This window comes from Amphiprion ocellaris, chromosome 13 (genome assembly GCF_022539595.1).
Source record: "Amphiprion ocellaris isolate individual 3 ecotype Okinawa chromosome 13, ASM2253959v1, whole genome shotgun sequence".
In the NCBI taxonomy this organism is placed as follows: domain Eukaryota; kingdom Metazoa; phylum Chordata; class Actinopteri; family Pomacentridae; genus Amphiprion; species Amphiprion ocellaris.
The window spans coordinates 13569587-13588639 of NC_072778.1; the positions used below are offsets into that span (position 1 = coordinate 13569587).

Consider the following 19053-nt stretch of genomic DNA (forward strand, 5'->3'; position numbering starts at 1 on the left):
ACACTACGCGCCTAATTCCCCCACAGGATGCTCTCTTGGTTCGTCCGGTGGGGATGGCAGTTGAGTGAACCGCTGTCAATGAACGTTACAAACGGTCGAGATTAATAAGCAACAAGCGACAAAATCACAGTAATAAAGGAAACTAATTTACGTATGGACAAACGTATGTTTAAAAACGTGTAGTGGTGAACACGTACATGAAATGTTTATAAAAAGGAAGTGGGGCGAATCAAAGCAACTAACACATTATAAAAACAAATGCATCTTTATTCGTAGATATGGGTGAAAATTCCGAATGATATAAATACTTACATTGCTTTAGTTAGATGTATACACATTTCTAAACTATAATAATACACAAATAACTGCACGGTCTCATGAGGAAACGCCCATTAGAATCATGTGTGCTACAGCGACCAATAGGATGAAGGCACGGATTTTAAAAAGGAACCGCGGCATCACTCTGTACCACAACAACTTTCTGGTCCGAAAACAAGAAGTAACTGGCGGTGTTTGGCACAGCCGACTGAGGTAAGGTTAACATTATCGATAATTCCAAGTTACTGTTGTTTAGCTAATGCCGATAAGCTACAAACTGTCGAAGATGCGATGTGACTAGTGTAAAGTCGCTAGCTTGCTAGCTAACTAAAATTTGGCAAAATATTGAAACTGTATTCCTGCGTTCAGCAATGCTACGCTAAGCACAGGCTCCTATTAACGGCAAGTTACAGCTGTTGCTTGACTGTTTATGGTTAAAGTTAGTTTTTTTTTTAGTTAACGCTTAGCTGATTTACACGAAACTTTGTTTCGAAAAGGTGTTGAGATACAGTTGCCGCTTGTATATTAGTATAAAATGAAGTCACCTGTTGTTACCTGTTGGCTATGCTAATGATACCTGAGGGACACACACTGGACCTATCTGGCAGTTTAATGCTGAATGACAGATAACTTAGGCTACATTTGCAAAATCACATTAGGGCTAAACGATATGGGGAAAATGTCAAGTTAAATTTTTTTTCTGATAGTTGAAAGCAGCTGCATCAAAACATAAATCAAGAAGATAAATCATTTTATAATTGATAGGTGCAACCTGTAGTGTTTGACTGCAAATAGTATGGCAAAATAAGCTACACTTGCGCTCCACTAACTAGCTTTCAACTGCATATCACATAGTCTTCCTTTGCAAACATAACTTATGACATCTAAGCCAACTCCATCCACTGAAACGCAGGACATGCGCAATAAACTTTTGCTACTATGTGGACACAGAGTTGATAGTTTGGGGAAAATATCAAATTATAATTTACCTGTCAGATATTGTGATTACTTAAAAAAATAATTAGTTTAAAGTCACGGTTCAGTACCCACTGTGTAATAAGTTTAAAGCATGTGAAGGATCATCACCACATGAGACAACATCAGAAGTGGCTGTCACTCAGAAAGGATGGCATCAGTTTGTTAAAGCATGGACACAACAGTTTAAACCTGGGTCAGACATAATGCTAATGTATGAGCTTATGTCAGGTGAATCACAGCATGCATGAATGGACTGTATAGTACTTTATTGATAAATGACCAAGCATTAACAACATCTGAAACGTTTTGCTGTAAGTAAATAACACTGATATACAGCATTAGACTCATTTAAGAGTCACACCCCATATATCTTAAATTGCTGCCTTTGATTTGCTAATTGCATTGTTTGAAATTTTGATTTTAAATTAAATGTGCAACCCCAAATCACATATTTTGTGTCATTTTAAGCTGTTGCCACAACAAACAAATCTATTTAACATTAATTAAATTGTGATGAAAAGAGGACATGCAACAAGCAGAGAAGTATGTCTGTATATTCTTAGTCATTCAGGTCATGGTAATCCTCAGTGCTTCAGGAGAAAGCAACTGGTGTCTTTTCAACAAACTTAGACACTTGCTCTATGACTGTACCAGGTGTAAATGCTGTCAGTTTCTGCTGGTTCTGGTGACACCTGGCCTTCAGTGTGTCAATAGTCAAATTGCAAGTCTGTTTGATTTGCATCTCAAGGTGAAACAGGTGTTTCCTGTAGTCTGCAAGCTTCCTTTGCATTCTCTCATACCCCTTTTTGAAAACTAATAGATCTGTATCATTCCTTTTTGTTAGCTATAACAAGTAAGTGCTGTAGTTGCCAAATTTACCATTACTTGCTGTAATCTTTGCTGTTTCTTAAATGTTTACTAAGATATGCTGAGTAAACAGACTAGCTACCACCCATAGTGACTTTTAGAACTTAGGCCTTATATTTTTCTGACGTACATCCGCGCTCAAATACCATAATGGCCTCACAAAATTCTATAATCTTAACTAGAGATGACCAAATTGATTAATTTTGAAATGATGGAATTGGCAAATTGCAGAGGCTGCAATTTAGAATATAAAAGGCATGACCATTAAACAATGAGACAAATGCTGTAATTTTATTTAATTCGGCTCCCTTTAAACTGTCAGGAGTTTGACTGACATAAGCCCAGTCGTTTTTAATAGCCACACTACTGTCCTGATGCGACAGTTGGGCATTTGATGGTATTTAGGGTTTTAAATATACAGTAAGCATTGAGCTGCAGCTTGACTTTAAAAAAAAAAAGCATTATAATTCAAATCACAATATCTGACAAATCACAATTTGATATATTCACCAAATTGTTCACCACTATGCTTTATTTGGTGCATTTCCAAATTCAAGTATCAGCTTTCAGTCAAGCATCTGGGGCTGTAACTAATAATAAATTAGTCGGGTGATCTTCTTGATTTATGTCAAATTTCTACAACGGACCAAACCAAAAGTTCATTTCACAACTGCACGATGTAGAAAAGCTGGAAGTCAAATATTTAACTGTATGTGTTTTATTGTATTTTTTTAAACCAACATTAAATTGGACAACATTAAATTGTTCCAAGAACCCTCGGTCCATACAACATTCTGTGACTGACAGAGCTAAAAGGAATACAACCAATAACACCTAACACAATCCTGTAATATATCAAACTATTTACTGAAGAATGGTCTCCTCAGTGGTGACTTACTGTACAATGTTGCTAGCTAATATCAGCGTATGTTTTCAGATACGATGGCAAACATAATCTTTGCAGAACGTGAAAATGCAGGTCTCCATGCTCCTACGCTGAAGATGCGACAGCGACTGCAGTCTGCTCCAGGTATGGAAATGCTGACTTAGTGCTGAACTTTGTCTTCTGGCCTTCACATAGGTCAATGTGGAAATCTGCAATATTAACTCTTGCTCTTTCTCTCACCAGAGAAACTCCTGAAGTCTCCCATGACTGCCAAAACCTTACACACTCCTCTGCCATCTGGGCGTAAGGCTTTTGGGACCGTTAACAAAATAACTTCAACCCCTGGTGTCAACGCTCAAGAGAAGAAACTCTTAAAGCCGCAGGTTGGAATGTAACGTAACAGAGCTGCAGTTTAAAAGCAGGGTCAGGCTGTAATGTGAACTAAGTGCCGAACATCTCAAACTGTACTGATGCAGTATTGTGTTCCATTTAGGAAGCCAGTGTCAAACATGTTCCCCAGGTCAAAGTGGAGGAGTATCCAGAGATTGAGAAGTTTTTCCCTTATGACCCACTAGGTAAGGAATACTTCCAGTTGTAACACTTCTCAGTTGACCTGTTGTTGTTGTTTTTTTTTAATAACAAACAGGTTCATATATGAAAAATTAATGGTATTAAACTAGAGAATTGGTCCAAATTTGCACTATGGCACTCCTTACAATCACACTTTTCACAGGTATGGCATTGACTGTATAATGCAGCTCAAACAGAAATGACAAGGCCTCTGCACCATCACTGTTCTGCTTTTATTGAGTCCATTAATGGTTCAGTCACTCAGGACTCAGCCAGTGATTGTCATCTTTTTTGCTGCATAAAAGAACCTGTACGTTATAATTAATGTGCCCCTTCTCCAGCGCTGATGCTTCTGATTTTTACCTTGTAGTTAAAACCATTCACTTTTCATTTCAACTTTTTCCAGAGTTTGAGAAGTACAGCGTACCTGAAGACCTCATTCCACTCAGTGGCCTCGCTCTGCCTGGACTGGCCTGTTTTCCTCAAGCTCCACGTCTGTATGAGGAGGATGTGGAAAAGCTTGAACCACTCCCAGACCTGTCACCTGAAAAGATGCCCAGATGTTCAGGTATCAAGCTGCGATCAGGGCACCATTTGCATACATAGTTTTGTTGCAGAAATGCAATGGCAATGACAATAAATATCCTTGAATAATTCAGGCTTTTTAAAATCCTGAACTTGTGTTCAGCACTGCCATAATTCTATCTTATTGCCTTAGCATCCCACTGAATAGCTAAATGTTAGAATAACCCAAAGTATCATGTGGTGTAATAGTTGCAGTGCGTAAAATGTTCCTCTAATATGTATGAATAATAGCCAAGTTTTACTTTTTTAAAGCTGCAGGCAGCCATCCATAAGACATGACAGTCGTCTAGCAACTGTAATTGTTTGTTTTGAGTCCGAAGCACAAGTTGGAATCCACCAGTATCATTAACAGACTGTATCATTAACTTTACTGTATCTCCTCTTTCCAGGTTATTGTTCGGAGCTGGATGAGTTTCTGCAAACGCTTGATGAGCTGACCGTTGAGCTTCCTCCAGAACCCGTTACTGACTTTTAAGTGTATTTTTGTTTTTACTGCTTTTTTTTTTTTTTTTTTTTAAATAGAATAAAGTTGTTTTATTTCCTTCTATTTTCTCTTATCTGTTGGACACCACTTTACTACTGGTGGCAGGCTGTGAAAGTATCAGGAAAGCATACTCTGTATCACTTCCTGATCTAAAGTCCATCACTGGTCACATGTGTGAAGGATTCTCGCCATTGGTTTTGCCTGAGATTAGCATGAACTTTATCTCGGTTCCTCTTAAAGGAAGGCAGGATCTGTCTGTCACTGCAACTCAGTATTTGGGATAGATCTTCATAATTATCCGTGCAGTCATGTGTTTGCCTGTAACGCTGGACGTGGACCTAAACCCTGATTGGTAGAGGTGGAATCTGCGCTTTAGAGCGGGAGGCTTTATGCGCTTTGGAGGACGAACAGGTGAGTAACACCGGCGTGGCGGCAGCTCGACAAGACTAAACTTTAGGGGTTGTGGACTAGTAAATACAATAAAAGAGTTTAATAAAGCGATTTCAACATGAGGAACAACGATCATAACCTATTACCTTTAGTAGTGTGTGTGTGGATTGTTTTTCATGTCCGTGTAGATGTTAAAAATAAACTTTCCCCTCATGACACAGAATCCAGTACAGCGGAGAGAAATGGCTCCCAGGTCATAATTTGACAGGACATCTTCGGGGTGTTGTCTAAATAAAAGGAAGTAGCCTTGAACATTGCGTGCAGAGGAAGCCTAGCAGCATGTACGAGAACAGATCCGAAGATGCTGGATGTGAACCAGCTGTCAGCGATCCCGCCGCCCACAGCAGCACAGCGTCCAGACAGGGCACCGTTGTGGAGCGACTGTCGAGATATGGCATTCAGGTCATGCCCAGTGCTTTCCAGCGTAGGTCGAGGCTGCAGAGGCAGCAAGAAGTCAGTGACAGCTGCGCTCCGGGAGGACTACAGAGGGAGGCTCCGGAGAGGGGCTCTCTCACTCCCGCTATGCGTAAAAAGTACCTGAAGGAGCTGCTTTTCAGTAACTCTTCTCACAGCGGGTTCAGCAGCGTGCTGTCCACGCAGACCCACAGCGTGTGCTCCGAGCAGGACACGGACTGGGCTCTGTCCCCGATGGAACACGCGTGGATGCTGTCGGCAGTGGAGGGCAGCTATGACACCATACTGGAGTTCATCTCCGAGGACCCGCATCTGCTCACCAGGAGGGACTTCGTCAGCGGGTACTCGGTGCTACACTGGCTGGCCAAGAGGGGACAGGACGAGACCCTGATCAGACTGCTGCGGTACGCGGAGGGAGCCGGCATCCCTGTGAACGTGAACGTGCGGGGCAGCGGGGGTCTCACTCCTCTGCACGTCGCCAGCATGCACAGCCAGTACATGGTGATCAAACTGCTGGTCGGAGCATATGGAGCCAACATCGACGCCATGGACTACAACGGGAAGAGAGCCTGGCAGTATCTGAGGGGAGACGCCCCGCTGGAGATGAAGGAGCTGCTGGGGACCTGGGACGATGAACACAGCAGCGGCTGTGCGCAAAATGTAAACAAAAACGGAAACAACAACTGCGCTGGCGCAGAGAGCCTGACCCCATGTGAGGAGGTCGACGGAGCAGAGGTTGAAGAAGTGAGCTACTTTGACCGGACTAAGAGAGGAGGCAGCTGGAGGTTTGGCTCCATAAGAAAGCTGCTGCCTTCCTTTGCATTCCTTGGAAACAAAACATGAGTGGGTATTAAGCAGGCTTTACAGTATTTGCATTATTTCTGCATTCACGTCACTATTTTGTGGTTCTCAAGCCTATAAAGGGTCACAAGTCACTGCACAATTGATTTTTCTTGTAAATCGGTTGGAAGAGATCTGACTGCAGTGAGAATGTCTTCTTTCCAATACAAATCAATGTTTTCCCAGTTCTAGTTTCTCTTGTTCTTCAGAAACATGCTTGTCGTGCCTTGTTCTTCCAAGACACAAGCACCAAGTCCTTGTAATTTCCTGAAACGAGCTCATTTCCACGATATTTTAGGATCTAATTACAGACACATTTAGTAAGATTAAAAGTGAAGACTAAAGGGTGAGAGACACTTTGTTCCACAAATGGTTACTCTTTCTTGTCAGATGCCTCAAGCTTCTAAAAATAATTCTACAAGCCAAAAGGGAAAACTGCTCAGTCTCCACACAAACAGCATTTGAATGGGTCTCAAACCAAAAGCGTTGGGAGCCACTGCACTATTTTTACAATAATCCACTTATCAATACTGTTTTCAATGTAGCACCAGTCATCTGGTCAAATCAAAACTTACTGACAAATAAATCCTGAAAAATGTCACTTAACCCAACACTGCCTGGTCTTTTTCTGCTGCTGACTCATTTCTGCTTGGATCAACTCAAATATCAGTAATCGCTTGCATGGCAGCTTTTCTTCTCCCCAGCTTGAGTACTTCAAGTAAACATTGCAGAGTTTGTCTTGCTCCTACGTTAAACCTCTTCAATAGCTCTGCTGTCTTTGGCCCAAGTAACAAAGCCAGATCTCAAAATCTTTCCAAACTAGAAATAAATACAATCTTCCATGAAACAGTAATTCACCAGTGTTTGCCGTGTGGTCACGGACTGAAAACCTCTTTAGTGCGAGTACTGCTTTCTGCAGAGCTGTGTCAGCACGGCCCCTCCTCATCTCATGTTTGCTTTGCCTCAGAAAAACACTCAGCCTGTAAATGGAAGGTTCAGATGCAATTTGAGTGGAGGGGGAAAAAAAAGGAAAGACAGACGTACAGCTGCAGTTCAAGTTTGATCAGAGATCTTTTATTGTCAAACATGAGCATAACCAGAGTATCTGTACAAAACAAAAACTGCTCCAGATAACATGGCTCCCTCCCTGCAGTCAGGCCCAGCAGCTGGAGGTCCTGGCAGATGTTGGGATGGAGGGATGCTGGGATCCACAGACCCTCATGTTTACAGGCCGAGCTTGGTCCTCCTCCAGTGTCTCCTCTTGGAGTTGTACCTGAAAACGAAACACGTAAAGATGTCAGGAGAAAGCACTCACTTTAAGAAAAAATGTCTCTTGAATTAAAAAAAAAAAACAAAACTATTTCCTGATAAGGTACAGGCAAAAATGTGATGTTGTAGTTTGCTATGAAACTATGCGAATAAACTGACATTTTGGCTCATAGCTGTAAATACAGGTGTAACTGATGCCATCCAAATACTGTATAGTCTAGCTCACTGGAATGCATAGACAAGTTAAGTCATTAACCTTGTTTCCATAAAACTGTCAAACACATCTGAAGCAAAATTTTTAAATGTTGCAATAAGTTGAAAATGTAAATTAGGCTTACTTCTATTTAATTTTTTGTGAGCAAATGAACAAGGCCATGCAGTGTCAGAAGGTGGCACTATAGGCAGCATTTCACGTGGCTGCAATAAACAGTAGAAGAAGCTAGAAACCAGTCATTTGCCAACCACTAAAAGAAAACTAACACACTTTGGCTATCTCTTGGAGCAAAACAGATCTCTTTAGGAATCATTTTTAATCCGTAAAGTTCCTGATAGCAAAAGGGATCAAGTTGTGAACCTAGATCAACATTTTAAGTGGTCAAAACTCATTCTGCATCAGAAGTTTTGAAGCAGCCACTGTTGTAAAATTGCTTCATTTAAACCTCAGTTCAGTGGTGAGCATTTTATTGAAGAGGTCAAATGTCATGGAGCCATGAAAGAATCTACCTCTCACTAGTGAGGCAAGAAGATCTTTTAATCTTTTCCCATAACTTTTGTAGTCTTCTCAATTTATTCATCAGTAAACATGAGGACTGACTTGATAGCAACAGTAAAAAAACAAACAAAAAAAAAACAACTCCTGATACTATTACGAACAATCCTGAGCAGACAAGGAAACATTGAAATGAATAGCAAGTTCAAAGGTTCAGTTGCAAATTCTGTTGATGTTGATTTAGTTTCACAAGACTCCCAACTGGCCACAACACACACACAGTATCTAATGTTGTGTATTAAATATCCCATTACTGAAGTCATCACAAACACTGATGGTGATTTAAAATGCTTTGGATTCTTCCAACACTTTTTTGAAGAAACAATTACAGCCATTGTAACTTTCTACAGACACTAAATTACTGCAGGAACCATCCCAGACCACAGTGATTACACAAACAGACCAGCAGCAAGGAAATTCTTCAGGAAGTCAATTTAGTGTACAGATTGGTCATTTGTGTGAGTGTGTATCCAGCCGCATTGTTCAACTACAGAGCTTCCTGATAACCAGCATGGTGAGCAGGAGAACGAGCTCTACAGCAGAAACATGCTCTCAGCAGGGTTAATGACAGCACTCTACTGCAAAGGAGAGCTGCAATTGCAGACCTGCTTTACTTGACTGAGTTCCTGTTTCTTCTGTGCATTAGTCAGGCATTTCTGCACTTAAAACAGCTCATTAAAGGGGTGCAATTTAAAACCATTAAAACAGACACTCAGCTCTTGTAAGAATTAGCCATCCTCTTCACCTTAGTGCACATGAAGTTTTTACTGCTGTAATTACACCATTTTGTTCTGCTCACTCCAGTATTTATTATAAACTCAGGTGACGGTGTGTTGTCTAAAATAATGCAGTTTAATGCATCAGCCCTAAAATAAATCTACGATAACCAAAGTGAGAATGTAAATGTTTAAACTGAAGCTTCTTTTGGAAGCTAAAGTTTGTGGTCATGATAAAATACATTGTGTTTATACTACAGCACAATATTAGAAATACGTCAGTTCAATGCCATATAATTCACACGCAACACAAACTACATCATTTAAAGGAAACTTGTCTAAAACAGTCTCAACAGAAACAGACTAACATTCACTGAAGCTGATTTGTTGCGTATTGGTGGGACTGGAATCCATTGCTGTCCTCTGTGGCTAAAGACTGTGTATAAATGAGGCTTAAGTAACTTGATTTGTTCGGGGGGCGACAGGGTATTGCAAAATACCAACATTGGGATATTGTGTTTCGCGAAATATATATTGCAATATGAAAAAGACGCAAGAAGTGAAATAACACTTTCAACAAATAACTTGAATAACTTCACTTGTGGTTTAGATGGTCAAGCAAATTAGTTGTGTTGCTTTGCATACTGACAAAAATGACATAACACTGTCAACAAAGTACCTGCTTTTGGTCAGCATCATCCTCACCACGGCTAAAATATTTCCATACAACTCATGCTGCCATTCTTTTGCAAACAAACGTTAATTTTCTGCACTTCTCTTCTGTTTCTAATCACGCAAAAAACCTGAATGTCAACAAATGTGGAAACTGTGTTATTTCAGATAACCTTCATTTGTACATTAATCATGGAAAATGAAAACTGAGTTATTTTTGAGTTTTAAGTAGGAAAAATTTAGCACGTGTCTGAACTGATTTGCGATTATTGCACATAATGTGATGCTAATGTTTAAATATATTGTGTGTAAACGTCAGATGTTATCTAGAATCAAACATGACTCAAAAGTCTATACAATTACACTTAAACTCTATACACTTCTGATAAAATCAATTTAGCTGCTCAACAATGTCTGTTTCAGAGCCCCCTATCTGTGTGCATTAAAACCATCAGAAACTGGTTTTTAAAAAGTTTGTAACAGCTGAAATTTATGATTTTAGATGATTGATTTCAGTTTGCTATAATGATTACACTCAAGAATGAATTACCGATCAAGTTACAAATCGTTTTCAAGACTGACTGTATTCTGTAAGAACATGGGAGCACAGTCTAATATGATGCACAGTGCAGAAGAAACTCACCTGATCTTGTTGCCGGTTTTCATCCTGATCCACTGAGGAATCGGCCTGTTCTGTTTCTGCTTCTTGGCGAGGAAGCGCTTGATCCTGAAAGTCTTGTGGGACGACTGGAAACGGTAAAGAGCATCGTTAGCACCATGTAAGCACCGAGACAACGTTTCTGTACCAAGATGAATGTACGCTTCTTCAAACGAATATATTTATCCCGCTCACAACACTAGAGATAAGGAGCTAGCTGCTAACATCTACGCAGGAAGCTTTAGCCTAACATGCGTAGCTTCACAGTGCAGGTACCGGCTAGCATCACTCAGCAGCTTCAATATGCTCATATTTCACTCTTTCACACCACATACAGATTTTTTATGCACCATTGTAGTGTTTTTTAATCATGTCACGTATCGGAGCAGGTTTATAAGGCCTGCTGACATGGATGTTTAAAGATTTGGTATTTACCATTTTGTCCACAGTCCTTTCCCCACTATGGCGGTGGTCGAAGAGAGAGAAGGAAGTGACGTCGAGGTTTTTAACCAATAAGCGGCCAGGAAACAGGTTCAGCGTTCAGCACACAGCGGCACCAAGTGGATAGTTGTTTGTCAGACGCGAGACAGAAATTGGCACTTAAAGTCTTCTACATTGTTTAATTATTTTTTTGTATGTAATTTGTCTAATATTTTTTTGTGTAGTGTCCTTGTTTTTGACAGTTCCATCATTAGAATTTTGACATCATAAAAACAGAAGCAGGACGCTGGAAGCAGGGTCACCTCCAACTATAGTCACCATGGTTGCATTCCACGTTAAAAGAAGTGATTTTTTAAATTTTATTTGTTATTTAAAGGAGTCAAGGATATTTCCAAAATATGTTTAGTGACAACTTTTGTTGTACTGATCACAATCAGAATTAGTGATTTAGGAGACCGAGAGCAAAGGCAGCCAAAAATCAGTCGGCACTCTAAGAGATAACAAAAAACTTTATCGATCCTTCGCCAGGGAAATGTACATAATACAGCAGCTGGATACAGATAAGACATCAATGAACTGAAAATACCAGTATAATTAGTCAACTGGAGGAAAATAAACTGGTAACAATTTGGTAATTGCAGTTAAAGACATTAATTTACATAAAAATGCTACAAATTTACTGGTATCAGCATCTCAAATGTAAAAAATTACAGGTGTCTTACTGCTTTTAAAATCTTCAGGTTTTCTGCTGTTTGTCAATAAAAAAAGCAATTTCAAAAAGGTTAATATATTGTTTTCCACTGTTTACTCCCATTTATTCAATGAACAAAGTTATTAAGATATCCATTGGTTGCAGACATACAAAACTTGTAGGAGGGAATAGTATTTTGTGTTTTGTGTGTTCATTACTTTAGACATAGGAAGAAAATGGGAGGATTTTGCACAAACACATTTTACAACTAATGGGCTGAATGTATTCTGCAGTAATTTAGGCTTTAAATTTATATTTTGACTTCAAGGCTGGAGCCGCATTACAGAGGATGGAGGACCCATCAGAATTGATCCTGAGTGGTGCAAGTTTCTCACAAATTTCCAAGGTTCTTTTGTGGTGCTAAATTCCTGGGCAGTTCCCCATTTATCTGGTTGATAATCCAACATGATGACTGTACATGTTCACATCTGAATTGTGTTGCATTCCCACACACAGTAAAACTCCATCCTCAGGAGAAATTTGGTGAAATTCCTCTTTTAAACTGTAAATGTTTGGTGATATATAGATATTATCACATAATGTGGTAATTCTTTACATGTACAGCTGCTACAACAACAGGACCTTATCCTACAAGTCGTTATCCATACATTTTTTAAAATGTGCACCAAGAAGTTGTTGTTGTCTGAGTTTAAACTATGTTTCAGAATTTTAGACTGTTGAAGCAACAAAGAAACTAAAAGTAATTATTAAGTGTCACTAAGTTAGGGAAGAAAGTCAGAATAAGCATATTTCAGGCTTTGAAGCTTTCGTTGTGATTTTTAAATTAATTTTACTTGGACAGAGAATCAAGTCATTTTGCTTAAAACACCCAAACTTTAAAAAGCTACAAGGACAGTAACATGTTTTCTTGAATTTTAAGAATCAATGTTTCACCAAAGAGAAAAAAAGTGATAAACAGTTTAAGCAAAGATCTTTTTATTTCCAATCAAAAGTGGCTTCTGTATGTTAGCATCATCAGTGATATGTTTTCATGCTGCATTCAGTTTAGTGCATCGCAGATTAATACTTAAGGAGAGTTTCATATTAGAAAAAGAAGGGGGAAGGCCACAGGTTAATCACTCTGATTATTCAACTTCTGCATCTCGAGTCTGCATGCAGGCATAGCGGTCACATGGCAGTCTAGTCAGAAATGGCTGTTTCTCCTCCATCAGTGTGTGGATCGATGAAAAACGCACAAAAACCCTGATCAGGCAACTACAGATTATGTCTTTCGATATATGTTGCAGAGGTATTTTAGAGCAACAAATTATGAAAAGTTGAGCTCCACTGGCAGAGTAGGCTGTAATTCCCATGTGTACACTTGACAATGGCAATGCTACAACAGAAATCTCACGTAAAACAGTATAGAAACAAAAACAAGAACTTGGCAATGCAGTCATACTGAGTCATTAGAAGGCTAAACACCTGGTAAGTTATTTTACACCTCCAGACTGTGATTTAGATGATCAATCTGAAAGCTCACACTTTTCCTTTAGAGAAACAATACCGAAGTAAGGTCACTTTGAGTTCACATGGTCCAAGAAAGCTTTGGCTTCACCGAATGTGCCCTGCAGCCAAACTCTTTCCAAAGGTTACTGTTGCCTCCCCATACAAATAAAACTAAAGAGGGTTGCGTTCAGGCACTAAGAGGCTCCACAGTCACACCTCTGCCTCTGAGACTTGGAGAGCCGGATGCAGCCCTGCTTGAACTGCACGTGGCCCCGAGACGCCACCCTGCTGCTCTGAGCCTCTCAGGCCTGTCTCCTCTCTCCTCACCAAACCTTAAATGCCGTAAGTAGAAATCTGCTCAGTCGTCTCCTTTCTCGGCCACTTTCTTAGTCTCTGATTCTGGCTTCCTGTCGGCAGAGTTGGATTCAGCTCCTCCTCCTGTGGCTCGGTTGCGGCTCCGGGCCCCTGGCTGGTACAGCTGAATGGCAGGCCGGTCCTGATGCAAAGAAACAAACCGCTCATAGTAATAATTACAAGATATGACCTGTTGATCTGAAAGCAAAGAGTATTTACCTTATTTCGTAGCCGCTCTCTTTTACCACTCTCCTCCCGCTTGCTGTCTTTGGGAGGCTTCTCATGCCGCTCAGAGTGAGGGGAGTCCGTCATGTTTTCACCCTTCTTCTTCTCGGAGGCTTTTTCTTTTTCAGCCTCGTCCTCTCGCCTCCTGTTGGAGTTCTCTCCGTCCTGCCGTTCTCTCCTCCTCCGCCGATCCTCGTCCTGACGCCTGATGCGCTCCTTCTCTTTCTGCCGCCGCTCCTTCTCCCGCTCTCTGTCTCGATCGTGGTCACGCTCCCTGAACTCCTTTCGACTGTCGTCTTCGCCTCTGTGTGCAAAGCACGAGTCCTGTTTAAGCATTCTGTTCAAAGTTAGCAACATGTCAACAAAGAAATGAGTGAAGCGACTAACTTCCTCCCTCGATCCTCCTTGTTTTCAATGTTGTGACGCCTCTTCTGATCAGCACTCCCCATGGATCTGTCCTCTTTATTTGGCTTCTCTGCTCTCTTGGGCTTTTCCTTGGGCTTTTCAGAATCAACATCATCACATCTGTCTGGCTTCTTCAGGAGCTACACCGTTAAAAATAAAGACAAAATCTATGTAGAATGACACACTGGAATCTATCTTTCTACTGTTTCATTGTACTAAAGCACTCACCTTAATTTTTGGCTCTTCTTTAACGTGGTCCTTGTCTTTCTCCAGCGGTTTCTCAAGTCTTTTCATCTTCTCAGCCTCTTTGCGTTTCCTCCTCTCCTCCTCCCTCCACTTACGACGCTCCTCATCACGCAGACGCTTGCGCTCCAGTTCCCTCCTTCTTCTCTCCTCCTTCTTTTCCTCCCGGATTCTCTGAACAACATTGACAAAGAATGTGTGAGGACATCAGAAAACTCATCATACATGTTTAGAATGCCACAATGTGTTGCCACAGAACTCATTTACCTGTTTATTCTTCAGGAAGTCCAGCAGAGGAGTTGTCTTTTTGGCTTGAGGAAAGAAAAAGGTTAAAAAATTACGCCTTCTGGAGTGTATTTGCCTAAAAATATTTACAACAATGCTTAAGGTGCACCTTCTGACTTAAGGCCTGTTAACGTACCTACAAGTTCTTTTGACTTTGCCTCAATCTCCTCCAACAGGGTCTCTGGTGTGGATGTGAATTTCTCTTCATCTCCGTTGTAAAATTCAAGGAACTTCTTGTAATCAGGATCTGAAAGAAATACACAAGATACAAATAAGGATATGACTGTTTCCCGGAGTCTTTATTTGACACTAACTATCATAAAACTACACTTAACTGAAGAAAACTCAGATAACGCCACTTGTTTAGAAACTGTTTTCTTTTGATAGTAACTAAGAAAATGGCAAATATATTCATTAACATAGTAAAATCTGGTAGTTAGTTGCAAGGTAGGAATGATAATAAAGTCTGACTAAACTGAAACACCATCAGCACCATCATTTCTCCACATCATACACTTAGGCAATAGAAGAAATATTTTTACCTTCAGCAATTGTTCCACATTTTGCATCCTTTTTCTTACTTCTTTTCTTGGCAGTCTTTTGAAAAGGTGCAAATTCTACAATTGCTGGATACTCCTGACCTGCTCAAAAACAATAAGTGGATGAGCTTCAAGCCTACGAACCTTTCAACGAAAATCCATAAATCTATCTGTCTATTTGACTCTCATTTTGTGCTCTTCATACCTCTGTTGTCGATGAAGACATATCCATCAAATCGATCTCTGAAGAGCACTATGTCCTCTTGATTTTTGAAATTGATGTAAGCCCTTGCAAAGAGGTGAGGGTAAAGGCTGAAAGTAAAAACAACCAGGGTTAGATTAAAGGCTGGAGGTGATATTGGTTTATTCTAATGTAAAAATGTCTGTACAGGTCATTTCACCTGGTGTCATTGGAGAAAAATTCCAGGTAGTCCACCTCTGGGAGGGGTTGCAGCTGCTCCTCCAGGTCCTCCTTGGTCAGACTTGGCGGTAATCGTCTGATCACGATCTGGGAAAGGATTGTTGACATTTTAAATTATTACGAGAAGAAAAATCCAACTGTGAAAACGCAGGCAACGACTTGCTAATCTTATTTTAAACTTGGGCTTAGTGGCGTCAACTTTTACTTGCGTTATCATTTACAAACTGAACTGCGCATGTTAGACGGGAGAAAACACATATATTAACAACTAGTTTAATTTCATGAAACTCTTAATATCCTCAACTGGCGGCTTATAGCAGCATTAGCTAACGTAGCTAGCAAGTTTTACCTTTGTCATGGCCTCCTTCTTTTCTTTGGCTCTTTCTGTCTTTTCTCCATCTTCACACTTTATCTCCACTTTTCTCTCCTTCGGTCGAGTGTTTTCTTTGTCTTCCTTCATTGTTGAAAAGCTACTTTGTGCCGCGGTTGAATCTCATCTCATGCAACAGACTTGTTTACTTTTTTTAGCGAGTTAGCAGCTAACGAACTAACCGTAACTTCCTCTGTGGCGGTTGGAGCCGCAGTTTAGCGTCACCACCGGAAGGAGGCGCTGTGGGTAAAAAACACAGTGAAACTCGTCGATTTGATTTTATAATTAGAATATATTGTATTTTATTTTACTTGTATTTACTTTTCTGTGTGTATTGACTAAAATTATTTTTGTTCGTCACTTATGCAAGTACTAAAGAATGACGTTATACTGAGCTACATGAAGCTGTGACGCTCTTCAACTACCCTTCAAAATAGGAGCTCGAAAGCTCAAGTGTTGACATATTTTTACGAAAAAATAAGCGCATTTCAAGAGTGTGTATAAAATATGTCAGTTTAATTCATAGTAACCAAATGCAAAACATGAGACTACACTAGAAAATATAAACCTTTATTAATTCTGGGGTTTGTAATTTGCAGTGTTAAAGTGCAAAATGTCGTAACATCAGTAAAAAAAAAAAACAAAAAAAAAACAAAAAAAACCACAAAAAACCCCCAAATCTAAACAAGAAAATTTAATCAGAACATTAAAAAAATCAATTTTTAGAAATGACATAGTGAAGATCATTTCATGTGCAAAAATATTTAAATTATAGAGATTTCTCTATATGTAGAAAATGACGATATTGAACAATGTACATACATGTACATGTATTTAACACATATTTGAAAAAGGCCTAGAAAATTCTAAATGTTCAAATAAAGTTTAGTCTAGCCCTCTGTTCATTTAATTGAAATCTTTTCATATATATATATATATATATATATATATATATATATATATATATATATATATATATATATATATATATATATATATATATTGCAATTAATGACTGTTGGCATTACTTTCTGAGAGTAAATGCTCATTATTCAGATCCATTTCGGGGTTTTAATTTTATTGCAATCCATTGAGGTACTGTTCTGTTTTTCTGTTTATAAAATTGGTCATCAAACCAATTATGTGTTATGAGTATTTAGATAGATTAATGACCTATTTAATTAATTTCGTGTACTATAATAAGTCATATTTTCTACTTAAAACGTATCAACTAATTGTCCCCTCGGAAGTCAAAGGTACATTGCTTTCTTTGACAGATAAATGATATTAAAGTATTAAAAATTAAAGCCCAATTAATTTGTGTGTGTAAGCCTAGACGGCTCGATAATAATTCCCTCTTTCGTGTGATATTCTGATTAATATGAATGCTTGACGCTTTTATTTTGAAAAAGTCCAGCAGAAAGCCTTTTTCTTTTCCTGGCAGCAGAGGTCGTCAGGACGGTCGCCATTTTGTTAGCTTCTTAGCAAAATAAACTGTCTTGGGTGGTTTTAGGACAACTCGGTTGTCCTCAGAGTTGCTCCTTTTAGCCTGACAGTAGACTTTAGTAACCATGTGGTATGAAATCCTGCCGGGCCTCGGCGTCATGACCGTGTGTCTCATCCTTCCCGGTATCGTCACCGCTCAGGTCCACAAGTTCACCAACGGAGGAAAGGTGAGGGCGACGCTGCTGCTAACTCTGACCCGGACTAACGGGAGAGTGTAAACCTTGTTTTTCTGCTTTAAACTGCTTCATTAAAGCCTCATATTTTCCCTGCAGGAGAAGAGGGTCGCTCGGATGCCGTGGCAGTGGTATCTGGTGGAGAGAGACCGGCGAGTGTCAGGAACGGGACAGCACTTTAACTCCAAGGTGAGCTTCCATTTGTCGATAGAAATTAAAGGTTTTGCCCCAAAATCTGCTTATTGTCCAGCGACGGCATTTAGTTTGCAGCTTTAGTGTACCATAGTCTACAGGTAGCTCTCTGGGACTGCCTGTAATTTATCCACTGACATTACAAGTGTCAGTATTTTTTCTAAATGATGTTTAACCTGGACTTCCTTATTTCTCTACCAATTATCCAATTATTTTCCTGAGTTCAACCTTTTAATTGACAGTTTGTTTACATGCTGCCAGCGTTGTTTTATTTAGTAAAAGAAAGCACCTAAATATAATAAATGCTTAGGTATTTTTAAAAAAAATTATCATCACAGACTGACCTATATCAATGACTAGCATCAATGTTGACGGGGGGGGGGGTGCATTTGTCATGTTATAATTATTGTTACAGCTGAAACAAATGATAAAAGATAAGCACTTACTCATACCCTTTACTGAACACTCACATTAAAACCTGTTGTTGTATAAATAGTACGTACACCAGACAAAAAGTTAGCAAACACCGATTACATTGACTGATACGGTTTATGTAGTATCTCTATTACAGGTGCTGCAATTTTTGGAATATGGTAAAATGTAGGAGTGGTTCAATGTGGTGCTACAGAATTTGCCAACAGAAAAGATTCTCCAGATGTAAGGGAACATGCTTATTTGATGTGAAAACTCACATCATTTATATATTGTATTTTCAGTGGAAAAGAAATGCCAAAATTTACACAAAAATCATGATTTATATCCCAATGTCTGTCAGTCACAGTTTTTAAATTCTGTTCTATCTTAGATGTCTTCCTGTTGACCTTTTCTCCCAAGCTATACAACAGCATGTGATCTGAACATCCCAGAAGCCTTTTCTGTCTGCAATTAACATTTCTGCAAGATGATTTTCGTATAATAATAAACTGAACTGACAGTCCTTTCTTTTTTCTCACCAGGGCCTGGAGAACATCAAATGATGATGAGGAATATGGAGAACCTGATGAGAAGAACCTTTTTTGTTGTACATTAAAAGATTATATTTACCATTTAGTTGTTTTTTCAGTCTTTTATGACAGTTGTCCCTGTGACCAATTAAACTGTTCCACACTGGAAATCTTTTCAGGTTTCTTTTGTTGATTTCTACTAACAACAACCAAATGGAGGGGTTGTACATGTTTTATTCCTGCTGTGAGAGGAGATGTCCCTGCAGTAGTGACTCATCT

General features: G+C 39.5%; 5 protein-coding genes across 5 annotated transcripts; 3 read left to right on the forward strand and 2 right to left on the reverse strand.

The window, feature by feature from the left end:
• Positions 1–422: 422 nt before the first annotated feature.
• On the forward strand, positions 423–4751 carry pttg1 (PTTG1 regulator of sister chromatid separation, securin). Its single transcript, XM_023272658.3, has 6 exons — positions 423–531; positions 3101–3193; positions 3293–3432; positions 3543–3624; positions 4026–4187; positions 4594–4751. The coding sequence occupies exons 2-6, from the start codon at positions 3106–3108 to the stop codon at positions 4677–4679; spliced, it is 558 nt and encodes a 185-aa protein (XP_023128426.1). The 5' UTR covers positions 423–531; positions 3101–3105; the 3' UTR covers positions 4680–4751.
• Positions 4752–4841: 90 nt separating this feature from the next.
• On the forward strand, positions 4842–6998 carry sowahd (sosondowah ankyrin repeat domain family d). Its single transcript, XM_023272657.3, has 2 exons — positions 4842–5099; positions 5300–6998. Exon 2 carries the CDS (start codon positions 5418–5420, stop codon positions 6393–6395), a length of 978 nt encoding a protein of 325 aa, XP_023128425.1. The 5' UTR covers positions 4842–5099; positions 5300–5417; the 3' UTR covers positions 6396–6998.
• Positions 6999–7444: 446 nt separating this feature from the next.
• On the reverse strand, positions 7445–10975 carry rpl39 (ribosomal protein L39). The gene is made up of 3 exons (XM_023272670.3): positions 10912–10975; positions 10462–10565; positions 7445–7665 (listed from the first exon to the last, which is right to left on the reverse strand). The coding sequence occupies exons 1-3, from the start codon at positions 10912–10914 to the stop codon at positions 7617–7619; spliced, it is 156 nt and encodes a 51-aa protein (XP_023128438.1). The 5' UTR covers positions 10915–10975; the 3' UTR covers positions 7445–7616.
• Positions 10976–12587: 1612 nt separating this feature from the next.
• upf3b (UPF3B regulator of nonsense mediated mRNA decay) lies at positions 12588–16172 on the reverse strand. Its single transcript, XM_023272656.3, has 10 exons — positions 15939–16172; positions 15570–15676; positions 15374–15480; positions 15172–15270; positions 14766–14876; positions 14612–14655; positions 14330–14518; positions 14084–14241; positions 13691–14000; positions 12588–13613 (listed from the first exon to the last, which is right to left on the reverse strand). The coding sequence occupies exons 1-10, from the start codon at positions 16047–16049 to the stop codon at positions 13476–13478; spliced, it is 1374 nt and encodes a 457-aa protein (XP_023128424.2). The 5' UTR covers positions 16050–16172; the 3' UTR covers positions 12588–13475.
• A 1223-nt stretch (positions 16173–17395) lies between these two features.
• On the forward strand, positions 17396–18944 carry ndufa1 (NADH:ubiquinone oxidoreductase subunit A1). Its single transcript, XM_023272671.3, has 3 exons — positions 17396–17632; positions 17738–17827; positions 18787–18944. The coding sequence occupies exons 1-3, from the start codon at positions 17531–17533 to the stop codon at positions 18805–18807; spliced, it is 213 nt and encodes a 70-aa protein (XP_023128439.1). The 5' UTR covers positions 17396–17530; the 3' UTR covers positions 18808–18944.
• The last annotated feature ends 109 nt before the right edge of the window (positions 18945–19053 follow it).

Coding starts and splice junctions, on each gene's coding strand:
- sowahd (XM_023272657.3), top strand. CDS start 5,418: ATGTACGAGAACAGATCCGAAGATGCTGGATGTGAACCAGCTGTCAGC.
- rpl39 (XM_023272670.3), bottom strand. Junction 7,666..10,461: donor AAAACCGGCAACAAGATCAG/GTGAGTTTCTTC, acceptor TTTCGTTTTCAG/GTACAACTCCAAGAGGAGAC.
- upf3b (XM_023272656.3), bottom strand. CDS start 16,049: ATGAAGGAAGACAAAGAAAACACTCGACCGAAGGAGAGAAAAGTGGAG. Junction 14,519..14,611: donor ACTTCCTGAAGAATAAACAG/GTAAATGAGTTC, acceptor AATGTTGTTCAG/AGAATCCGGGAGGAAAAGAA. Junction 14,242..14,329: donor AAGAAGAGCCAAAAATTAAG/GTGAGTGCTTTA, acceptor TTAACGGTGTAG/CTCCTGAAGAAGCCAGACAG.
- ndufa1 (XM_023272671.3), top strand. CDS start 17,531: ATGTGGTATGAAATCCTGCCGGGCCTCGGCGTCATGACCGTGTGTCTC. Junction 17,633..17,737: donor AGTTCACCAACGGAGGAAAG/GTGAGGGCGACG, acceptor TTTTCCCTGCAG/GAGAAGAGGGTCGCTCGGAT. Junction 17,828..18,786: donor GACAGCACTTTAACTCCAAG/GTGAGCTTCCAT, acceptor TTTTCTCACCAG/GGCCTGGAGAACATCAAATG.
- pttg1 (XM_023272658.3), top strand. CDS start 3,106: ATGGCAAACATAATCTTTGCAGAACGTGAAAATGCAGGTCTCCATGCT. Junction 3,194..3,292: donor GCGACTGCAGTCTGCTCCAG/GTATGGAAATGC, acceptor TTCTCTCACCAG/AGAAACTCCTGAAGTCTCCC. Junction 3,433..3,542: donor AGAAACTCTTAAAGCCGCAG/GTTGGAATGTAA, acceptor TGTTCCATTTAG/GAAGCCAGTGTCAAACATGT.